Raw genomic sequence first — 25,079 nt, forward strand, 5'->3', positions numbered from 1 at the left:
AAGTTTAGCAGCTGTAGGAGTCACAAGAAATACCTTGAAGGGTCCCTGCCACTTAGGGGAAGGGGATGAAGGGTGCTGGCCTGGAGGAAAGAGAAGAACCTGATCCCTGATGTGGATTGAAGGTGGACAATGATTGTTGCATGGCTGAGATAATGAACAGTTCATAGCTCCATAGGATAGACCTTAGGTGACATAAAGGGGGAGTTAACAGGCTGTCTGGAACAGTTGGAGGGTTGGATATAAGACCTGGTGTTAGAACTGGCCTTCCATACATTAGTTCAAATGGAGAAATTAAAAGAGGCTTTTTAGGAAGAGCCCTGAGCCTGAAAAGAGCTAGAGGTAATAATCTTAGCCAGTCGAGGTGAAGTTCCTGTGACATCTTAGTAAGAATGGTTTTTAAAGGCTCCACCTTTCCTGAGGATTGAGGACAGTATGGGATATGAAAACACTAAGGAATGTTAAGAGCCTTAACTAGTGTCTGAGAAATCTGATTGAAGAGAAGCAGGAACCCCAAACCGAGGAATAATTTCTTGGAGAAGAAATTCTTCAACTGTCTGAGCCCACTTATTAGAAACCGGATATGCCTCCACCCAATTTGAAAATGAGTCCACCATCACGAGGAGATATTTAAATTTCCTGACAGTGGGCATATGGGTAAAATTGAGCTGCCAGTCAGTCCCTGGAAGGGAACCTCTAGCCTGGTGGGTGGGAAAAGGCTGACTCCTGTACTTGGTATTGAGATCTGTTTTTTGGCAGATCTCACAAGAGGCAGTAATAGTTCTTAAGAATTGTAAGTCCTCAGAGGTGGGCTGCAGGTGAGCTTTTACAAATTGAGACAGGGCAAGATTATTAGGATGAAAGAGCTGGTGTAAATAGGCAATAATTTGCCTAGTGTCAGGAGTTCCCTGTAAGGGTGTAAGCTGTACTGTATGGATTTCTTGTGGTGGGTGAGTTGAAACTTGGCCCTGGAGGACAGCTGTCCTGGCTGTCTGGTCAATCTGGTTGTTTCCCCTAGAGATGATAGAGCTATTGGTCTGATGAGACTGGCAATGGACAATTCCTATAGCCTTGGGGAGGTGGGAAGCCTCCAGCATGGCCATTATTTGGCCTGAGTTAGATATGGATCCCCTTTTTGCTGTGAGAAGGCCACGCTCCCTCCAAATAGCAGCATGGGACAGAAGGATATGAAAAGCACATTTGGAGTCTGTGTGAACATTTAGAGATTGTCCCTGTGCCGATTGGAAGGCACGGGTGAGAGCTATCTGCTCAGCCTGTTGGTTAGCAGTGTGTGTGGGTAATGCCTGTGCCTCTATTATCTCAGTATCTGACACTATGGCATAATCTGTTTTACAGGCCCCTTCATATAAAAAGGAGCTGCCATCTGTATACCAGGTATAAGTAGCCTGAGGCAATGTGCCCTCCTGTATGTGTGAAGGGTGAGGTAACAGTTCCTCTAAGGTTTCAGTGCAGGAATGAGAAGGAGAATAGTCAGCATTAGGTTGAGGGAGGAGGCTTGAAATGTTAAGAGGTGGACAAGTCCAGAAAGTAAGTGTGGCATCCTCTAGTAATGCCACCTGAAGAGAAAGAACCCGGGAAGGAGGTGAATTTGTAAGACTTCATAAGTTAAGAGATGGAACCGATTATGGTGAGATAAGACAGTAATGGGTGGCCCAAAGCTTAGCTTCTTTGATTCCCGAATAAGGAGCTCTGCAGCTGCTAAGGCACGGATGCACGGCGCCCAGCCCTGACTGGTTAGGTCTAACTTCTTTGACAGATAGGCTACAGGTGCAAAGGAGGGTCCCAGCTGATGACCTAGAGTTCCCAGGGCAAATCCCTCCTTCTCTGCTACATAGAGGGAGAAGAGACAGGTTAAGTCTGGAAGATGAAGCGCTGGGGCCTGAAGAACAGCCTGTTGGAGCTTCTGAAAAGGTTTAGTGACGGGATGGAGGAGGTGCTCATGTGGCAAGCCCTGAGCTGCCTCATATAAGGAGCAAGCAAGGAGAGAAAAAGATGGAACCCAAGACTGTAGGAAGCCAGCTATTCCTAGGAAAGACAGAATCTCCTATTTAGTAGAAGGGACTGTAAGAGACTGGATTAGACATTTTCTGTCTACAGTAATAGCCTTATGGGTTGGAGTAATAGTTAGACCCAAATAGGTGGCCTGGGGAGCTGACAGCTGAACTTTAGAAGGAGATAAACTATAACCTTGGCTGGATAAGAAATTTAGGAGAGCAGAGGTATTAGTTTAGCTAACCTGTAAGGATGGGCTACAGAGTAAAATATCATCTACATACTATATTAATTTAGAGCCAAGGAGAGACAGAGAAAGCAGATCAGAGGTCAGAGCCTGACCAAATAGGTGTGGACTGTCTCTGAATCCCTGTGGCAGAACAGTCCAGGTCAGCTGCATGGACAGGTGAGTGTCAGGGTCAGTCCAGATGAAAGCAAAGATATTCTGAGACTGAGGACTGAGAGGGATAGAAAAGAAAGCATCTTTGAGATCTGGAACTGAGAAGTGAGAGGTTCCTGGAGGGATAGTGGACAGGAGAGTATAAGGGTTAGGCACTACAGGGTGGAGGGAGACCACTGCAGAGTTAATGAGCTGGAGGTCTTGGACTAGGCAGTAGGTTCCATTAGATTTTTAACTGCGAGTATGGGAGTGTTAAAAGGTGAAGAGGTTGGGTGGAGCAGTTTTATCCTGAGGTCAGAAATGATAGGCTTAAGTCCTCAGGCTCTGGAGTGAGAGAGGGTACTGAGCTTGGATGATATATCTGGTAGGGTTCTGTAGCTGGATAGTAATAGGCTGATGATGCCTAGCAATAGAAGGGTTTTGGGTATCCCAGACCTTTGGTTCTACCTGAGAGGCTGGCAAGGGAAAGGAATTGTTAGAGTCAGTAGAGTGAGTGGCTAGGAGATGGAGGAGAGGAGCTGCTGTCGAGTCTGGGATGAGGTGAATGTGTGGAGCAAAAGAAATGGACGCTCCTACCTTAGCTAGAAGATACCTTCCCATTAAAGGTACAGGGCAGATTGGCACCACTAAGAATGTGTGTGTGAGAGGGATGCCTCTGAAAATGCAGTTAGGTGGCGGTGTCTGATGAGGTAGGTAAGGCTGTCCCACTACCCTGACAATAGGGAGACAAGAAGGAGAGGTAGGCCCCCAAAACTCTCTCAGGACAAAGTAGGTAGCTCTGGTGTCCAAAAGGAGTGAGATGGGGCACCCATTTACTTTTCTTACTACCCTTGGTCCCCTGTGTGAGATGGGAGTGGCTGGGGCGGAAACCGGGCAGTGTCAGTCGTCACTGTAGGCCACGCCTAGAAAGTCAACTGGAGGGTGGTCTTTGTCTGGCATTCCTATGTTGCTTGGGACATTAGGACAGTCAGCTGACCAGTGACCCTTTTGGCAACATTTTGGACAAGGCCCTGTTTGTGCCCTTCATGGGGCGGTGGTGCAAGCCCGGGCCCTATGGTCTTCTTTCCAGCACTTGAAACAGGGACCAAACGGCTTTCTTTTGGTGAACCAGTCGGATAGTGCTTGCCAGCATCTGGTAGTTTCTTTTTGGGGGCCTTCTCATCTTTCCCATGGTACACCTTAAATGCTATCACCAGCTCATCTGCCTGTGGGGTCAGAGGGCTGTTCTCTAAATGTTTAAGTTTAGCCCTAAAGTAGGGGAAGTTATGTGAGACAAAGTGGGTCATTAGGAGCTGCCTGCCCTCAGGGCTCTCCAGGTCTAAGCTAGTGAACTGAAGTAGAGCCTTGGTGAGCCGCTCTAAGAAGTGAGACAAGGCCAGGCAGTGGTGGCGTGCACCTGTAATCCCAGCACTCGGGAGGCAGAGGCAAATGGATCTCTGTGAGTTTGAGGCCAGCCTGGTCTACAAATTGAGTTCCAGGAAAGGCGCAAAGCTACACAGAGAAAACCTGTCTCAAAAAAAAAAAAAAAAAAGAAGTGAGACAGGTTTTTTTTTTCCTTATCCTGAATTATCATTTTTAGTTTCTCATAGTTCACTGGTTTTAGGGCAGCCTTACAGAGACCTGTCAGGAGACAGGTAATAAACCTATCTCTGGCTAGAGAGCCACCTTGGGTGTTGTAGTCCCAGTGTGGTCTTGGTCAGGAACTGCCTTGTCTCCTGGAGGATGTGAGGGGTTAGTCTGATGAACCTCATCTGCATGAGTTTTAGCATGTTCCCATACCCGCCTGTGCTCCTCAGGAAGTAAATTATTAGAAAGTATCATGTATATATCATGAAAGGTGGGACTATAAGATTGAGTTATATATTGAAACTGTTTAATAAAGGAAGCAGAATCAGAAGTATAAGAACCCAGCTTAGTTTCTATCTGAGAAAGTTCTGAGAGAGAGAATGGAACATGAACCTTAATCAGTCCATCCACACCAGCCACCTCTCACAAAGGGAGAACAGTGGACAGGTTTGGATGGCTGGAATCAGGCACTTTAACAATTTGAGAATGGGTAGTAGGAGGAGTGAAGGTTGGAGCCAGGGCAGGGCCTTTAGAAATGGCCACTGCTGAGGAAGAAACAGCTGGTGCCAAGAAAGAATCAGCTTTAGAGGAAGAAGAATCTGGAAGAGAAACTGAAAGAACAGTCGCCCTAGGAGTAGGGGTGGGAGCCGGAGGTTGGATAGGTGGAGGTTCATTACCAGGATCTAGAGTCAAAGATTCTGGAGCCAGAGAATCCTCTGGTTTAAGCATAGCTGTAGTGGATAGCCATTCCAGCATTGGCCTGGAAGTTCCAACCCCCATTGAGGCTTCAGTAATGATCACGCCCACAAGGCGGGGCAAAGGAGGGAGCAGAAGACCGAGGATCAAGAGGAGGTCTCTCTCTTGGTTCAGGGACCCTGGACGCAAGAGGTAGACCGAGCAGAGTTCTCCAGAGAACACCGCTGGACTGTGCTATACCTTTGCCAGACCCTGCAACCTACCCCTTCATTTGTAAGTTACCCCACAAAATAAACCTCCCTTTTAACTACGTGGAGTGGCCTTAATAATTTCACCAATACATATCTAGGAGCATATGAGCAGGAGAAAAGGAATCCAGAAGAGTGGTTTTGCACTGAGAAAGAAGAAAGCTATAATATAGGGCAACTCTTTCCATTTGCGTGTTTGCTGGCAGAAATTAGATAACTTTTATAAAATATCGGGATCTAAGGAGCCTCTTGGCAGCCATTTTTGTTATTTTCTAGAGCATATTTGGGCCATCTCTTAGTAAAGAGATAGATAAGCTTAGGAATCTTTTAGTGAGGCATTAAGGTGAGAGGTTTCAAAGCTTCAAGAAGACAGCCTAAGGGAGAAGAAGGACTGATAGCGTTAGAAGCCTTATTTCCCATGTCTGCAGCAGAGAGGCAGAAAAAATAAAAAAAATAAAAAATAAAAAAAAACAAACGTGATCTGGAGCTAAGGCCCCAGGTGTCCTTAGGCCAAGAACTGAAACCGGGCATAGGCTGCTAGACCGCTCATCAGCCGAAAAACAGGGGCCCCTGCTGCATGAAGCAAGGATTCCCTGGGAATCTGGAACAGCGTCTACTGCTTCGTCAAGCCTGAAAAATGTGTTGCTGCCACATAGCCCTGGTGGTTGTCCAACCATGAAGAATATCTCAAGCTGCAAATGGGGGAGATGGCTAGAAATTTAGGCCTGTGTTAGGGGCCAACCATAGCCAATAAAGATCATGGCCGGGTGTTCCCCCAGTTTCAAGAATACTCAGTGAGGCGCCAGACACTCAACGGTCATTTTCTCAGATTCAGGAAATAGTTTACATTGGCTGAAAAGTGGGGGCTCACCAATCAAAGACGTGGTGTTGCATGCTAATTCATGCGGCCAGTGAATGGACAGTGGTCTATCACCTATGGAGCAGAGTCCCTGGTTTACAGGTTTACAGGCACAGAGTGCCCAGAAGCACCCATTTCCTCATGGCACCAGATGTTAGTAATTTGGTGCTCTTACCCTGCAAGAAAATGTCATGAAACATTACAGAATCAACTAACAAGAGTTTTATTAAGATAGGAAAGAGAGACAGATGTGAACAGGCCTGCAGAAAACACACGTGAATCAAGAGTGGAGCCAGGGAATATGGCGCTGGCTTATAAAGGCTAGGCCATGCTTGTGCACATAGGATCATGTGGCTACTCCATGTATGCACATAGATCACATGGTTGCGCTGTGCACTTTACACAACCACGAAAAGCCACAGAGTCCTGGTCACTCGAGACATTTTGACCCAGAAATGGCTATTTTGACCCAGAAATAGCTAGAGGGAAGTGTCTATGTCTGCCAGGCATGCTCAACCATGGCGGCATGTTGTGAATTCATATCAGTGTCTCTGGTGGTCTCTTTGGGTGTCTTATGCCCAGGGCGCAACACCATCTTACTTGTTCTTTACTCCTGGCTCTGATGAACCCTACCAGAGTTCTGCCTTACCATCTATGAAACCTCTGTGTTCTTCTCTTCTCCCTGGTCATGCCATTCTGTCTGGCTCTACAGAAAATGCCTATTTCTTCTTCCCTGACCAAGTGGTTCTTTGCATTCTCGGTAATGTTGTTCTACCCTACTTTCTACCTTGATATGTAAAAACCTCTTTTATTTTCAGTCTATTGCTCTGGAGAGCCACTAGGCCTTAAGGCAAGGGATGGTCTGAGCTTCATTTGCAAAAGAAACAAAGCTATGCAACTCCCACCAGCTTGTCTTTGCCTACTTGACCTTATCTAAGTACTGACCCAAGAGGGAGTTCACACACACACATGCTATGGGAATTGTGAGCACAAGAAATTTACAACAAGGTACAGCTGAATATTAAGCTCTATAACACGAAATAGCCCATGATAGATGGTTTCCCACTTGACTGGCCCTTGGCCTGGTCAAAGTATAGCTTTAATATACAGCTGGACCCCTTATAACATAATCTTGTGGCTTGCCACAATGCTGGGAATGGAAAATCTGAGTAAATGAACAGGAACTACAGATGCAAGCATAACCAACAGAATGCAAGAGATGGAAAGGAGAATCTTTTGTTTCGAAGATACAATAGAAGAAATCGACTCATCAGTCAAGAAAACACTGAAGCTAATAAACTCAAAGGACAAAATGTCCAGGAAATCTTGGACACCATGAAAAGACCAAACCTAGGAATAATAGGGACAGAAGGAGAAGAATACCAACTCAAAGGCACAGAAAATATATTCAACAAAAATCATAGAGGAAAATTTTCCCAAACAAAGGAAAGAAATGCCCATGAAGATACAAAAAGCTTACAGAGCACCAAGTAGACTGGATCCAAAAAAAAGTACCCTTGCCACATAAAAATCAAACCAATAAACATACAGAATAAAGAAAAAACATTAAGATCTGCAAAGTAAAAAGGCCAAGTAACATATAAAGGCAAACCCATCAGAATAACACCTGACTTCTCAATGGAGACTCTGACATGCAGGAGGTCCTGGACAGACAATATGCAGACACTAATAGACCATGGATGCCAAGCCAGGCTATTATAGCCAGAAAAATTCTCAATCTTCATAGACAGAGTCAACAAATATTCCTTGATAAAACCAGATTTAAATAATATTTATCAATAAATCCAGTGCTACAGAAAATACTAGAAGGAAAAAATTCAACTGAAGAATTTAGATACACCCATAAAAACGCAGGCCATAGATAATCCAACACCAAAAAATATCAAAGAAGGAAAACACACAACACTTTCACTAAAAAATAACAGGAATCAACAATCACTGGTCACTAACATCTCTGGACATCAATGAACTCAATTTGCCTATATGAAGACACAAGCTAACAGAAAAGATACAAAAACAGGATCGATCCTTCTGCTGCATACAAGAAACACACCTCAACTTCAAAGACACACACAACCTCAAAGAAAAAGGTTGGGAAAAGAATTCCCAATCAAATATTCTCAAGAAGAAAGCTGGTGTAGCTATCCTAATAGCTAACAAAATAGACATCAAACTATAATTAATCAAAAGACATTGGGAAGGACATTAAATATTCATCATAGGAAAAACCCATTAGGATGACATCTCAATTCTGAACATTTATATCCCAAAAAGGGCACCCACATTTGTAGAAGAAACATTACTAAAGCTTAAATTGTACATCAAATCCAACACACAATAGTGGGAGACTTCAACACCTCACTCTCATTAATGGACAGGTCTGACAAACACACACGTAACAGAAAAATAAGGGAACTAACAGATATTCTGACTCAAATGGACTTAGTAGATATCTACAGAACATTCCACCATAACACATAAGAATATACCTTCTTCTTAGCACCCAACAGAACATTCTCTAAAATTGATGACATACTCATTCACAAAGCATATCCCAACAGATTAAAAAAAATTGGAATAATCTTCTGTATTTTATTGGACCAACAAGGCTGAAAGTTAGAATTCCACAAAATTACAGAAAGCTTCCAGTGTCTTGGAAACTGAATAATGCCGAACAGACTCACCAATGGGTCAAGGAAGAGATAAGAAATTAAAAATCTCCTAGAATTAAATGAAAATGAATGTACTTCTTTCATTGCTTTCCTAATCCATTTTATAGTTGGACCACCCCATTCACTTATATACTCATTCCCTATCCCCTACCCTCCATTGCCCAGCCCTCATCCCCAATTTATTCATGGAGATCTCATCTATTTCCCCTTCCTAGGGTGGTCCATACATCCCTCTTTGGATATTCCCTGTTAGTTAGTTTCTCTGGAATTGTGGGTTGTTGCCTGATTACCCTTTGCTTTACATCTAGTATCCACTTAAGGGTGGGTACATACCATGTTTGTCCTTCTGATTCTGGGTTACCTCATTAAGTATAATATTTTCTACATGGAAATAGAGAGAACCTGGTGCCAAGGAAGATGACAAGAATCACCAAGGACGACACCAGCTTGGACTACTAAAAATAGTGGAGAGGGTGTCTCAATTGAAATGGCTTACCCCAGTGATCAAATCAATAATTACCCTACTTGTCATCACATAGCTTTTTCTTAGTAACTAATGGATGCAGATGCAGAGATCCACAGCTATAAATACCAGGCAGAGCTGCAGGACTCCAGTCAAAGAGAGAAAAGAGGGATTCTATGAGCAAAATCATGATGGGGAAACCTGCAAAGATGACCAAATCAAACTATTGGGGAGTCATGAAAGTTGGATCAATGGCTGTGGAGCCTGCATAGGACTGAACAAGGCCCAATCCATGGTGGGATAGTTGTGTAGCTTCATTTGCTTGGGGGTCAGGGGACTGGCAGTGGGATCAGAATCCATCTCTGGTGCATGAGGGGGATTTTTGGAGCCCACTGCCTATGATGGGACACTTCTTGCAGCCTTGAGGCAGGGGAAAGGGCTTGGACTTGACTGTACTGGATGTGCTTGACTATGGGAGGCCTTGTCTTCTTGTACAGTGGGAGTGGGGGGTAAGTTGAGAGGGAGAGGCAGGGGTGGTAAGAGGAGGGAAAAGGTGGATCTTTGATTGGTATGTAAAATAAATGAAAAAGTTTTCTTAATAAAAACATTCAATCAGAAAATTCTGACAGCTGATAAACTCCCTCAGTAATGTGGCAAGATTCAAGATTAACTCAAAAAAATCTGTAGCCTTCCTATATACAAATGATAAATGAGCAAAAAAAGAAGACACAGAAACATCACACTTTACAATAGGCACAAATAATAAAAAACACCTTGGGATAACTCTAACTAAGCTAGTGAAAGACCTGTATGACAATAACTTTAAGTCTATAAAGAAAAAAATCAAAGATGATATCAGAAAATGGAAAGATATGCCATGCTCATGGAAGGTAGGATTAACATAGTAAAAAATTGTATTCTTAATAAAAGCAATCTAGAGATTCAATGCAATCCCCATCAAAATCCTAAGACAATTCTTCACTGAATTGGAAGGAACAAAACTCAACTTCATATGGAAAAACAAAACCCCCAGGATAGCTTTTAAAAAAAATCCTGCACAATAAAGAAACCTCTGGAGGCATCATCATCCCTGACCACCAGCTCTCCTATGGAGCTATAGTAATAAAAACAGCTTGGTATTAGCATAAAAACCAACATGTGGAGCCATGGAATTATTGAAGACCCTAACATTAATCTGATTCTTGACAAAGATGCCAAAACTACAATAGAAAAAAAAGAGAGAACATCTTCAACAAATGGTGCTGACATAACTGGATGTCAACATGTAGATTACAAATAGATCCATAAGTATTACCATGTACAAAACTCAAGTTCAAGTGGATCAAAGATCTCAACATAAATCCAATTAAATGGAACTTGATAGAAGAAAAAGTAGCATGTATTTTTAGTGCATTGCCTAGGAAGGCATTTCATAAATATAATACCAGACACTGAGAGCATCAATTAATAATTAGGATATCTTGAAACTGAGAAGCTTTTGTGAGGCAAAGGACAATAAGATGATCAATAAGACAAAACAACAGCCTACAGAATGGGAAAAGATCTTCACCAACACCACATTTGTCATAGGGCTAATCTCTAAAATATATAAAGAATTCAAGAAACTAGACACCAAAATAACAATCAGCTAAAAGGAATTCTCAACAGAAGAATCTCAAATTGAAAGATGTCTAGGAATTGCCCAATATCCTTAGTCATCATGGAAATTCAAATCAAAACAACTCTGAGATACCATTTTACACCTTTCAGACTGGCAAAGTTCAAAAACACTGATGACACCTTATGTAGGAGAGGATGCAGAGCAAAAGGAACACTCCTCCACTGTTGGATGGAGTGCAAACTTGAACAGCCACTTTGGAAATCATTATGGTGGTTTCTCAGAAAATTGGCAATCAATCTACCTCAAGATCCAGCTATATCACTCATGCATATACCCAAGGAATGCTCAATCATACTACAAGAACACATGTGCAACTATGTTCATAGCAGCATTATTTGTAATAGCCAGAACCTGGAAACAACCTCTCAACTGAAGAGTGAATAAAGAAAATGTGGCACATACATACTATGGAATACTACTCATCAGTAAAAAACTATGATATCATGAAATTTGCAGGAAAATGGGCAGAACTAGAATATATAATCTTCAGTGAGGTAACACAGAATCGAAGGACAAACATGGTATGTACTCACTCATAAGTGGATACTAGATGTAAAGAAAAGGATAACCAGACTACAACTCACAACTCCAGAGTGAGTGAGCAATAAAAGAAATATCTTGTTAGAGGGAGACATTATGGGGTAAGAGAGAAACAGTGCTGGAGAAGTTCCCAGGATTCCAGAAGGATGATCTCACCTTAGACTACTAGCAATATTGGAGAGGGTGCCTGAACTGGCATACTCAGATTGATTAATACCCTAACTGTCATCATAGAGCCTTTATCCAGTAACTTAAGAAAGTAAACACAGAAATTCAAGGCCTGATGCCAGGCCAAGCTCCAGGAGTCCAATCAATGAGAGAGGCGGTATTCTATGAGCAAGGGTCATCAATTTCATGATGGGGAAATGTACAAAGATGGCCAGGCTAAACTAGTGAGAACTCATGAACTATGGAGCAATGGCTGTAGAGCACCCATGGGACTGGACTAAGCCTTCTGCATAAGCAAGACAGGTGTTTAGATTTGAACTATTTAGGAGACCCCCTAGTAATGGGATCAGGATCCATCCCTGGTGCATGAGCATGCTTTTTGGAGCCCAGTGCCTATGGTGAAACACCTTGGGCAAACTTGGTCCAGGGGGCAGGGGGCCTAGGACCACCTTAACAGAATGTATCATGCCCTGATGACTCCCCATGGGAGGCCTTGCCTTGGAGGAGCTGGAAATTAGGGGTGGGTTGGGGGGAATGCTGAATGGTGAAAGAACAGAGGAGAGGGCAATATGCAGTAGGTATGTAAAATGAATAGAAAATGTCTTAATAATATAAAGAAAGAAAATAAAGAAACCATAATGTCTTTTCACTGAGGAGATGGGGTAATTAAACTCAAAACCTGTATCTGACACTCCATTGAACATCTTCATAGAGCAATTCAGCATGCAATACCTGTATAGCAAGCAACAAAGATAAGAATTTTTTGGTGGTGGTAGTGGGAAATATGTTATTGTAACATTTATAATACCTTATATAACTCATTCAAGAAAAATTGTAAATTATTTGCCATTATTGATTCAGATCTTGGTGTTTTGGTTGCTGCAGATTTGAAGTGAGGGAATTCTATCACATATGGTATGTTTCTGTGTCTGTCTGTATGTGTATGTGTGTCTATGTGTCTGTGGGAGAGAGATGTGTACTTTTCACACATCCACTTAAGCTTCAGTATCTCCCTCATCATCTTCCATGATGCAATAAAGTGACCATCTTCTGGTCCATCACAGCTTTTGTATAGATTTGAGATTTTTTATATTGTCTGTTGTCTGTGAATAGAACCATAACCCTGATTGAAAAAAATTAATAGGCTGTACATGTCTCTGACAGCTGTTCAAATTAATTTATAAATATACTCATCAGGACAGGCAGAATCATGGTTATGACACCAATACATAAAATATGAAATAATTATGTATGAAATATGAGGCAGAGCTTTTGAAGAGTCCTGGTCACATTAAATTACTTGCATTGAATACTTAGGCCCAATGGCCATCCTGTGCACACTGTTCATTTGAAAAAAGAGGTTTGTTCAATTGGGTGCATGAAACTCTAATCACATAAATAAAACTCTGTGTGTCTTAGAATATAGTAACATAAGACTTTATTTGTGACTTAGAATATACTACTGTAGGCAGGGGCACACACAGAAGGAAGAGAGGAAAGGATAGACAAAAAGATATATGGGTATAAAGAAGAGTGAGCGAGATGTAGTATAGACATCTTTGAGAAAATCCTGTACTATTACCACATCACTCCATGCACAAGGTCAGAACAGCATCTCTTTTGTCATCCTTGTTAGAACCCTGCCTGAAATTGTCCTCATTTATCCAAGATTAAAGATGTGACAACCATAAGACACAGAAATGGCTTGCACCAATTGGAGGAAGAGATGGGAAGATGGCAGGTGCAAAAATACATGCAACTACATAAAGAGCAATATGGCACCACCAGAACCTAGCAGTTCTACAGCAAGAAGACCTGAACATCCCAACATAGAAGAATCAAAAGGAAACAACCTTAAAAATAACTTTATCAAGATGATGGAGGCCTTTTAAGAAGAAATGAAAATTTCTCTGAAAGAAATTGAGAAAAAGACAAGCAAAAAAAAATGGGAAAAGATCAATAAATCCCTTAAAGAAAGCCAAGAAAAAGCAATCAAACATGTGAAGGAGTAAGTGAAAAACCTGAAAGTTAAAATAGAAGCAATGAAAAAGAAAACAAGGGAATGCTAGAGATGGAAAATCTGAGGAAACCAACAGAAACTGCAGCTGCAAGTACAAACAACAGAACATGAGAGATGGAAGAAAGAATCTCTGGCATAGAGGATATGACAGAGGAAATAGATTTGTCAGAACACACACACACACACACACACACACACACACACACACACACACACACACAAATCAAAAAAGTCATAACCCAAAATGTCCAGATAATCTGGGACACCATGGAAAAGCCAAACCTAAGAACAATAGGGATAGAAGAAGGAGAAGAATATCAACTCAAAGGCACAGAAAATATATTTAACAAAATCAAACAAGAAAACTTTCCCAAACTAAGGAAATAAATGCCTATGAAGATTCAAGAAGGTTACAGAACACTAGATAGACGAGATCCTCAAAAATGTTCCCTCATGACATAATAGTCAAATCACTAAACATACTTAAGAAAGACAGAATATTAAGATCAACAAAGGAAAAAGGTCAAGTGACTTATAAAAGCAGACTTCTGACTTCTCAATGGAGACTCTGAAAGCCTGGACAGACTTTATGCAGACACTAAGATACCATGAATGCCAGCATTGACTACAATATCCAACAATACTTCCAATCACCATAGAGAGAGTACACAAGATAATCAGTCCATGACAAAACCAGATTTAAACAGTATCTATCCATAAATCCATCTCTACAGGAAGCACAAGAATGAAAAATCCAACCTATAAATGTTAGATGCACCAAACAAAACACAGGCAATAAAAAACACCACCCCAACAAATAACAAAGAATGGAAATACACACATATTATCACTAAAAAGCAACAGTAATTAATAATCACTGTTCATTAATATCCCTTGATATCAATGGACTCAATTCACCTACAAAAAGACACAGGATAACAGAACATATAGGAATACAGGATCCATGCTTCTGCTGTATACAAGAAACACACCTTAACTTCAGATACAAACACTACCTCAAATAAAGAAGTTGGGGAAAATCTTTCCAATCAAATGGACTCTGGAAGCAAGTTGGTGTAACTATCCTACTATCTAACAAAAGAGACTTCAAACTAAAATCAATCAAAAGAGTTCAGGAAGGACATTACATGTACAACACAGGAAAGATCAAACAAGATGAACTCTTAATTATGAACATTTATGCCCCAAATACAAGGGCACCCACATTTGTGAAAAAAAACACTAGTAAAGCTTAAATTGCACATCAAATCCTACACACTAGTAGTGGGAGGCTTCAACACCTAACTGTTATTAATGGACAGGTCTGCCAGACATTAACAGAAAAACAAGGGATATAACAGACATTATGACTCAAATAGAATTAATAGATATCTATAGAAAATTTCATCCTAACAAAAACCAATATACCTTCTTCTCAGCATCCCATAGAATCTTCCCTAAAACTTCATTTGTTTTGGTCACAAAACAAATCTCAACAGATACAAAAAAAATTGAAATAACCTCCTGTATCTTATTGGACCACCATGGCTTAAAGTTAGATATCAACAACAAAAATTACAGAAAGCCTAAAATCTCATGGAAACTGAGTAATGCTCAACTGAACCACCACAGGGACTAGGAAGAAATAAGCAAGAAATTAAAGACTTCCTAGAACTCAAAGAAAATGAATGTACAACATATCCAACCCCATGGGACACTATGAAAGCAGTGCAGAGATGAAAGTTCATAGGAGTAAATGCCCACATAAAGAACATGGAGAAAGTTCACACTAGTGACTTAACAGCACACTTGAACGCTCTAGAACAAGAAGAAGCAAACTCACCCAGGAGAAACAGACACCAGGAAATAATCAAATTGAAGGCTAATATCCATAAAATAGAAAGAAAGAGAACAATATAAGGAATCAATGGAACAGAGTTGGTTCTTCAAGAAAATCAACAAGCTAGACAAACCTTATGCAAACTAAACGAAAGGCAGAGAGAGAACATCCAAATTAACAAAATCAGAAATGCAAAGGTATAAGAACTGACAAAGTAATTTAACCCATGGGTCCTTTAGAGCCTGGAATTCCTTTTTGTTATTGACTAAGGAATAAGGAGAAACAGAAGGAAGAGGAGGAGAGGGAGGAGGGGGAGGAGGAGGAGGAGGCAGAGGAGGGGGAGGGAGAGGAGGGGGAGGGGGAGAGAGAGGAGGGGGAGGGGGAGAAGGAGGAGGGGGAGAAGGAGGAGGGGGAAAGAGAGGAGGGGGAGGGGGAGAAGGAGGAGGGGGAGAGAGAGGAGGGGGAAGGGGGAGGACAAGGAGGAGGAGAGGGAGGAGTAATTACACTCCCTTGTCTATTAGTGGCATGTCTGTAATGATGCTAACCAATGCTTCTATTTGCTCTTGAAGGCAGCTCCATTGAAAAAAATTTATGATGCTTTAAGCTCTCTCAAAAACTCATAATTTAGGAGCTGGAAAGATGGCTCAGTGTTGAAAGCACTGACTGTTCTTCCAGAGATCCTGAGTTCAAATCCTAGCAACCACATGGTAGCTTACAAGTACCTGTAATGGGATCTGGTGCACTCTTCTGGCCTGCAGGCATACATGTAGGCAGACCACTGTATACAGATAAATAAATAAAGCCTTAAAAATAAAATTTGTAAGATAGGGGCTAAGTTTTTATTTATTAAGAAATTTGAGACCCTCCAAGACTGCAAGTGTTCCCTGACACAGAGCCTGCCAGCACCAGATTGTGCTAGGAGCTACTCCCTAAGACAGAGAGTCCATCAGCACTGATTAGACCAAGAGCGCTCACTGGACCAAGAATATCAATCAGACCAAGAGAGGCTCCTTCAGACACTGAGACCACTTGTACCAAGTGGAGAAAAAGGTGGGTAGACACCAGTGCAAAAATACAGTCAACAACATAAAAACCAATATGGCTAAAAATGACTTTGAGATACCATCTTGAGTGAGGTAACCCAGACTCAGGACAAACTCCAGAGAGGCTAGCTAACAGGGAAAGACCCTAGGAGGGACAAATGGATGACCCTGCGAAGGAGAAGTGGATGAAATCTACATGAGCAGAGTGGGTGTGGGGGAGTGGCAGAGGATGAGGATTGGGAGAAAGGAGCATAGGAAAATGGGAGGGTCAACCTTGAACAGGGAAAAAGTGGGAGATATCATGATAGATGAGGACATCATGGGAATAGGAAAAGACAGGGTGCTGGGGAGGCTCTCAGGAATCCACAAGATTGACCCCACTTGGTCTGCTGGCAGTGGTCCAGAGGGTGCCTGGACTGGTCTACTCTGGTGACCAGTCTAGCAAATAATCTAGCTGTCATCATAGAGCCTTTGTCCAGTGACTGGTGGAGGCAGATGCAGAGATCCACAGCCAGGTACTAGGCTGAGCTCTGGAAATCCAATTGATGAGAGAGAGGAGGGATTCTGCAGGTTTAGGAAATTGAGATCATGATAGGAGGACATGCAAAGATGACTGGCCACACTACTGGAAGCCCATGAACTGTAGTCTGGTGTCTGTGGAGCCCCCATGAGATTGGACTAGGCCCTCTGGATATGGAAGATGGTTGTTTGGCTCAAATTGTTGGGGGGGGCACCCAGACAGAGAGATCAGGATCTGTCCCTGGTCTATGGACAAGCTTCTGGGAATCCTGTACCTGTGGTATGACACCTTGCACAGCCTTGGTGCAGTGGGAAGGAGCTTGGACCGGCCTAGGCTCACTGTACTGGGCTCTGCTGACTCCCCATGGGAGACTTTGATTTGGGGGATGTGAGGATGCAGGGCAGTTTGGTAAAGAGGGCTAGGGGGTGGGAGGAGAGAGGAGGGGGTATCTGTGGATGGTATGTGGAGTGAGTAGAAAATGTCTTAATAAAGAAAAATGAAAAAAGAAGAAATAAAAAATTCTCTTAAAGAATTAAATAACTTGAGGAAAAGTCAAACCAAAAATGGAAAGAAATCAGTAAAACCCTTGAAAGCCAAGAGAAAATAATTTCAAAAGTGAGGGAAATGGTTCAAGATTTGAAAACTGAAATTGAGACAATAAAGAAGACACAAACTGAGGGAATGTTGGAAATGGAAAATCTGAGTAAAAAAAAAATAACAGGAACTACAGATGTAATCATAACCAACAGAATGCAAGAGATGAAAGAACAGATTTCTGGCACTGAAGATATGATAGAGGAAATAGAATCATCAGTCAAAGAAAATACTAAAGCCAACAAAGTCATGACCCAAAATGTCCAGGAAATTTAGGACACCATGAAAAGACCAAACCTAAGAATAATAGGGATAGAAGAAAGAGAAAAATACCAACTCAAAGGCACAGAAAACATAGTCAACAAAATCATAGAAGAAAACTTTCCCAACATAAAGAAGGGAAATCCTATAATGATACAAGAACATTACAGAATACAGAATAGACTGGATCCAAAAAACAGTCCCCTTTCCACATAATAATCAAACCACTAAACATACAGAATAAAGAAAAAAATATTAAGAGATGCAAAGGAAAATGGCCAAGTAACATACAAAGGCAGACCTATAAGAATAACACCCAAATTTTCTTTTTTTTTAACTGCACAATAAATATCTAGACATTTTATTTAATTTTGATGGTGGGGTTTCTAACTAAGAAAATACTAAAGTAAAAGAGAATAAACTAATGGGAAAGCTAAATTTTATTCTTGCCCACACACTCTTTCCCAACACCTCTCCCCCATCCCCTTTTCTTTTTCATTCCAGAATGATTGGCAGCATTAACAAATAACATCACTTGATGGAAGACTAGGGAAACTCATTTATGGTGTTCACAGAGTCCTAAATCACTAAGGAGAATGATAACAAATTAAATATCTGGGGAAATCTGCAAGTTCCACACCCAACTTTTCAATGGAGACTCTTAAAGTCAGAAAGTCAGGGATTATGCAGTCATTAAGAGACCATGGATGCCAATCCAGACTATTATATCCAGCAAAATTCTCAATCAACATCAATGGAGTAAACAAAATATTTCATGATAAAACCATATTTAAACAATATCTTTCCACAAATCCAGCCCTACAGAAAGCACTAGAAAGAAAAATCCAACCTAAGGAAGTTAGATACACTCATGAAAACACAGGCAATAGATAGTCTCACACCAACAAACACCAAAGAAGGGAAACATACAGCACTACCACCAAAAAAATAACAGTAATTAACAATCACTGGTCATTAATATCCATTAATACCAATGGTCTCAATTCACTTATAAAAAGGCACAAACTAACAGAATGGACATGATAACAAGATCCATCCTTCTGATGATTACAAGAAACACACTTCAACTTCAAAGACAGACACTACCTAAGAATAAAAGGCTAGAAGACTTTCCAAAAAAAAAGGATTTAAGAAGCATGCTGGTGAAGCTATCCTAATATCTAATAAAAATAGATTTCAAACTAAATTCCGTCAAAAGAGTTCTGGAAGGACATTAAATAATTATCAAAGGAAAAATCTGAAAGATGAAGTTTCAATTCTGAATAGGTTTGCCCCAAATACAAGGATACCTACATTTGTAAAGGAAACATTACTAAAGCTGAAATCACACATCAAACCCCATACACTAGTAGTGGGAGACTTCAACACCCCACTTTCACCAATGGATAGGTCTGACAGACAGACACTTAACAAAGAAATAAGGGAACTAACAGACATTATGACACAAATGGACTTAATAGATATTTACAGAATATTCTACCCTAACAAAAAATGATATACCTTCTTCTCAGCACCCCATGGAACTTTCTCTAAAATTGACCACATTCTTGGTCACAAAGTAAATCTCAACAGATACAAATAAATTGAAATAACCTCCTGCATCTTATCAGACCACCATGGCTTAAAGTTAGGTTTCAACAACAACAAAAATTACAGCAAACCTACTATCTCATGGAAACTGAATAATGCCCAATTGAATCACCAATGGTTCAAGGAAGGAAGAAAGAAAGAAAGAAAGAAAGAAAGAAAGAAAGAAAGAAAGAAAGAAAGAAAGAAAGAAAGAAAGAAAGAAAGAAATTAAAGATTTTCTAGAATTCAATGAAAATGAATGTACAACATACCCAAACTTATGGGATACTATGAAAGCAATGCTAAGACAAAAATTCATAGCTCTAAATGCTCACATAAAGAAGTTGGAGAAATCTCACACTACTGACTTAACAGCACACCTGAAAGCTCTACAACAACAAAAATAAAAGTCACCAAGGAGAAATAGATGTGAGGAAAAAATCAAATTGAGAGCTGAAATCAATAAAATAGAAACAAGGCGAACAATACAAAGAATCAATGAAACAAAGAGTTGGTTCTTTGAGAAAACCAACAAGATAGACAAGCCCTTATCCAAATTAAACAAAAGACAGAGAGAGAGCAATCAAATTAACAAAATCATAAATGAAAAGGGAGATATAACAACTGGCAATAAGGAAATCCAGAGAATCATCAGGTAATACTTCAAAAACCTGTAGTCCACAAAATTTGAAAATCTGAAAGAAATGGATAATTTTCTGGATAGGTACCACATACCAAAGTTAAATCAAGACCAGATAAACTATTTAAATATGCCAATAATCCCTAAAGAAATAGAAATAGTCATTAAAAGTCTCCTCCACCATTGCATGAACTATTACACTCCAAATTTCCCCCTTACAATTTTCATATCACCTATATTTTATTACTCCTGATTCATAAAGGTATTTCCCGCCTTCACAATGTTTCTAGCTTCCTGGATTCGACAAATGCACCAAATTAAACAGGCAAATATGAAGACTCAAAGCAAGAGTCCACATATGAGAGAGAATATAGAGTATCTGTCTTTCTGTGCCTAGGAACCTCAACATTTCATCATGGATGAGAGGATTTCCTACAAGGATCTAGTCTTCTCTGAGGGATGATTCACCTTTAACAGTTCTAAGGGGTTTGGGGAGATGTGCTTTCTTCAGTGATGTAGCCACTAATAATTTGCCCCTGCTCCAAGTAAATAAAGCAGGACACTCTGCAGTGAACTGCTTTCTCTTGGAAATGCCATGCACTCATACACATAGAGCAGCTGTGGTTTCCTGCACAAGACCATCCTTATCAGCATCCCATCATGGGTGGAGATGTGACTCACAAGATCACAACCATATCTGGAGAGCTGAAGACACTTCCTGCTTCCTGGAAGAAGGAAGTCATATCCCTGAATGATGTAGGGATCAGCAAACTGCATTTTTACAAATAAATAATGACCCACCCATGCTCATGCAAGAAGCTATAATTAAATCCTGTGGAGCATTAAAAATAAAGACATGACCAACCCCACATTGGACAGAGGATTGATCTCCACAGTATATAAAGAACTCAAGAAATTAGATATCAAAATACCGAACAATCCAATTACAAAATGGGCTAAAGAGCTAAACAGAGAATTCACAAAACAAGAATCACAAATGGCTGAAAGACACTTAAAGAAATGTTCAACATCCTTAATCATCAGAGAAATGCAAATCAAAACGACTCTGAGATATCACCTTATACCTGTCAGAATGCCTATGATCAAAAACACTAACAACAGTCAATGTTGGAAAGGATGCAGAGCAAAGAGAACACTCCTCCACTGTTGGTGGGAATGCAAACTTGTACTACCACTGTGGAAGTCAGTATGGTGGTTTCTCAGAAAATTGGGAATCGAACTACCTCAAGACCCAGCCATACCACTCTTGGGCATATACCCAAAGAATGCTCAACCATACCACAAAGATACATGCTCAACTATGTTCATAGCAGCATTATTTGTAATAGCCAGAACCTGGAAACAACCTAGATGCCCATCAACTGAAGAATGGAGTAAGATGTGGTACATATACACAATGGAGTACTACTCAGCAGAGAAAAACAATAACAGCATGAAATTTTCATGCAAATGGATGGAACTGGAAAAAAATCATCCTGAGTGAGGTAACCCAAACCCAGAAGGACAAACATAGTATGTACTCACTCATAAGTGGATTCTAGATACAAAGCAAAGAGCAATCAGACTGCAACCCACAGAACCAAAGACTATATATACAGCATGGAGGACCCTAGGATGACTGTTGCTTATAAGATCTGCTATTACTCAATTACCGAGCAACCCTCAATGAAACATTACACTATTAAGAACAATGAAATTCCTCATAGGGTTTCTGAGAGCTGAGTGTGCACTATGGCTGCAGTGGAAACCCAACATGGCAGAAACCTATTGGGCCTTCATGAAAAACTCTCCCCTTCCGATGCCAATGGGAATTGATAGCCCAATAGGGCCAGCTTTGGCAAGCATTAATATAAGCCTAGGAACTGTAGCCATGTGGTTGGATTCTCCAGAAGATCTGCCAGCTTAAGTCGTGCTGGGATCAAGAATAATGGGCCTCGGCAGTTCATGCTCCTGGAGTTGTGCCCATGTCAATGGATACCCACCCACTCCAGAAGAAAATTTGACATCACTGCTGCCATTGTTGCTGTTATAACAGTGACGACCACTGCTACTATGGTTTCTGGGATTGCCATTTCATAACTGGTTGCTACAGCTAGCACAATGGAGACCCTGGCAGCAAAAGTAGCTACCACAGTTAACTAATTTTTCATTCTATTGGGCATGTCAAATTTAAATCTATAGTTATATACATTTTGATTGACTTTGAAAGTTATAAATTTACAAACTCAAGTTCCATATGCTCTCAAGATGCCATATTACAAGGACTCCAATTTGCAGTAAGGCTCGTTAAGGAAGGGAATGTCTCAGCTGCCTTTAGCCTACCTGCTCTGGGTGGGTTAAGACTTCTGTTGGCCTTTTTTGTGTAGAACACACAGATTACAAGCCCAGCACCACTTAAAGATCTTTGGTAACAGTTAACTCTGCAGCTCTCACATGATTGAGCCTGTATAATAATGAGTATTCAGAGATGGGTGATGCCTGGGGGGTGCTCACCAACCTAAGACAAAACGCCAGTGTGGCCTGGACAGGTGTCTCCATAATGGGTAAGGTGACCTGCTGACATCCCATGCAACCTAAGTCAGAAGCTCATTTTTTAATAATAGGAGGGGACCTGTAGGTTCCTGGCCCCCGTTTTTGGTAACTGTTGCCTTGCTTGCTGACCTTGACCTTGATATCCTCCCTATGCTAATTCCCTGCAAGATTCCACCCTCCTGAATGCTTAAGGGAAGATCCTTGTCTGTGTATCCAGCATATTGGGTGTTAACAGCTTAGATGCAAGACTGTAAAACATCAGAAGCAGGGGTGGGGATTTAGCTCAATGGTAGAGCACTTGCCTAGCAAGTGCAAAGCCCAGGGTTCGATCCTCAGCTCCAAAAAAATCAGAAGCCAACTTCTGCCCTCTGGGGTCCTCCCATTGTGCTGTAAGCCTGTATTTAAGACCTCCTCCCTCCTTCAATAAACAGCATTTGGCATAGAAGAAGAACGAGGAGGAGGAAGAGGAGGAGGAAGAGGAGGAGAAGAAGGGATCAAGATCATGATGGGGAAACACACAGAGACAGTGGACCAGTGCTAGTTGGAGCTCACTGACTCTGGACTGACAGCTCAGGAACCTGCATGGGATTGAACTAGGCCCACTGAATGTGGGTGACAGTTGTGTGGCTTGATCTGTTAGTTGGGGTCCCTGGCAGTAGGGCCAGGACTTATCCCAGGTGCATGAACTGACTTTTTGGAACCCATTCCCTGTGGTAGGATACCTTGCTCAGCTTTGATACAATGGGAAGGGGCTAGGCTCTCCTTCAACTTGGTATGCCAGACTTTGTTGACTACCATGGAAGGCCTTACCCACTCTGAGGAGTGGATGGGCGCAGAGTGGGAGGGAGGTGAGGAGGCAGGAGAAGGGGAGGGAGGGGGAACTGGGGTTGATATGTAAAATGAAAAAAATTTTAATCAATAAAAAAGATAATAGTAAAAATAAAAAAGGGACACAAAAATATGAAAAATAAAAAGGAGTCATTAAAAAATTATTTTGAAAAATAAAAAAAATAAAGACATGAAAATAGGACATAGATTGGTTGGGGTGAAGAAGGAGTCTGTTGGGATTTATAAATAAGAACATAGGTGGATAAAATCAAAGTACATGTGCATGTGAGAACTCATGAAACAAAACTTTAAAAACTTTAAACAGCCAGGATAAAGGTGCCTATCATGTCAGTACTGAAGAGACAGGGGCAAAAAAATTAACTGACTCTTGGTGGCCAGAACATCCAGTTGAAAAGTTCCCTGGAACTGTGGTTGTGACAGTTCTGAGTTCCTATGTCAATGCTCGGAATTGAACCCAAGCCCTCTGAATGAGCAGTCCTCTTTACCCCAGAGACATGGAGAGGGGATGCAGACATCACAGCTTTTAGAGCACCCTGACAACACAAGGACATAATGTTGTCTGGTAAGCACTGGGACAGCAGAGCCTGAAATTGGAGGTGTAGTGTCTGATGAGCAGAAAGGGAAAGAATGTTGGGAAGCATGCAGTCAGGGCTACACCTGCATCAGTCAGGGACCTACCATTTCCATCAGAGATAGACAGATAAAATGTAAAGAAAATAGATGTTACATAGAAGAGCACAAAGCGGCCCACTACAGTGAGGATTCTTTGGGTGGCTCTGGTCTCAGGGAATGACCTAGGAGACAGAGATCTGTGGATGTGTTGGACCCTCTGCTTGTGTTTGAGCAAGATAAACACCATGTAGCCACTGGCCATCTTCAGTCCCAAAAACATGACATCACTGGATGTCAATAGGATTGCATTAAGTGTGTCAATTTCTCTCCCAGGATTCACAACAGCATAGTATTCAAAAAATATTATCCCAGTAACATTTCTCCCACTCCTTATGTCAGTTATATACACCGGAATAAAGGCATATATCAACATCTGCAGGGCCCAGCACAGGCCTAGGGAAGGGCCAATGATCCTGGGGGCTCTGATCTTCAGCTGTGCCCACTTGGAATTACTGGGACTGATGGTGATGGCCTGAAAGACACTCAGAAGAGATGTAGACACAAGGGATACACCTCTGCCAACTCTATGAAAATATAAAACAAGTTTACATGAAACATAATCTACATAGTAAGTCTGACTAAAAGCAACAATGGTCTGTGGGATTCCTTTGAAGAGAACAATGAAGTTGGCCCAGATCAGGTGTTTGACAATCAGGTCTGTGGGCTTTGCCCTGATTCCAGAGAAGTCAGCAATGGTAAAACAACAAAGCAAGGCTGAGTTCCCCAGCATTCCCAGTGCAGTCTGAGACATGAAGAAGATCCCCACAGCCAGGTGTCTGGAGTTCATTCTGCCATGGTTTTGGGTACCTGCACAACAGGTACAAAGAACACTTGTTATGAAAGTCAGACTATCTTCTTCTTAGCATGTCAAACAATGTTAGATACGATTAACAACTGATAGCTACTATGAAAAGGGTAGTCAGCTTCCTTTATAAGGTGGCTCTGATAAATCAGCCATGCTCCAGTTGATGGTCTCACACCCAAGAGCATAGGGCAGCACAAAATGTGCTTTATGGGTTTAAAAACTCTAAAAGACACAAAGGTAGGTAGGTTGAGGAAGATGGTAAATTTGGGAGAAGTGGGGGAGGTATGAAAATGATCAACATATATTATACAAATTTCTCCAAAGTTGAAAAATGAGAAACCATAACAGAGAATAATTTTAAAAAGCAA

General features: G+C 41.2%; 1 protein-coding gene across 1 annotated transcript; it reads right to left on the reverse strand.

The window, feature by feature from the left end:
* Positions 1-23,757: 23,757 nt before the first annotated feature.
* On the reverse strand, positions 23,758-24,693 carry LOC118575773 (vomeronasal type-1 receptor 4-like). The gene has a single exon (XM_036176176.1). It carries the CDS (start codon positions 24,691-24,693, stop codon positions 23,758-23,760), a length of 936 nt encoding a protein of 311 aa, XP_036032069.1.
* Between the last annotated feature and the right edge of the window lie 386 nt (positions 24,694-25,079).

Source organism: Onychomys torridus, unplaced genomic scaffold (assembly GCF_903995425.1).
Source record: "Onychomys torridus unplaced genomic scaffold, mOncTor1.1, whole genome shotgun sequence".
Taxonomy (NCBI): domain Eukaryota; kingdom Metazoa; phylum Chordata; class Mammalia; order Rodentia; family Cricetidae; genus Onychomys; species Onychomys torridus.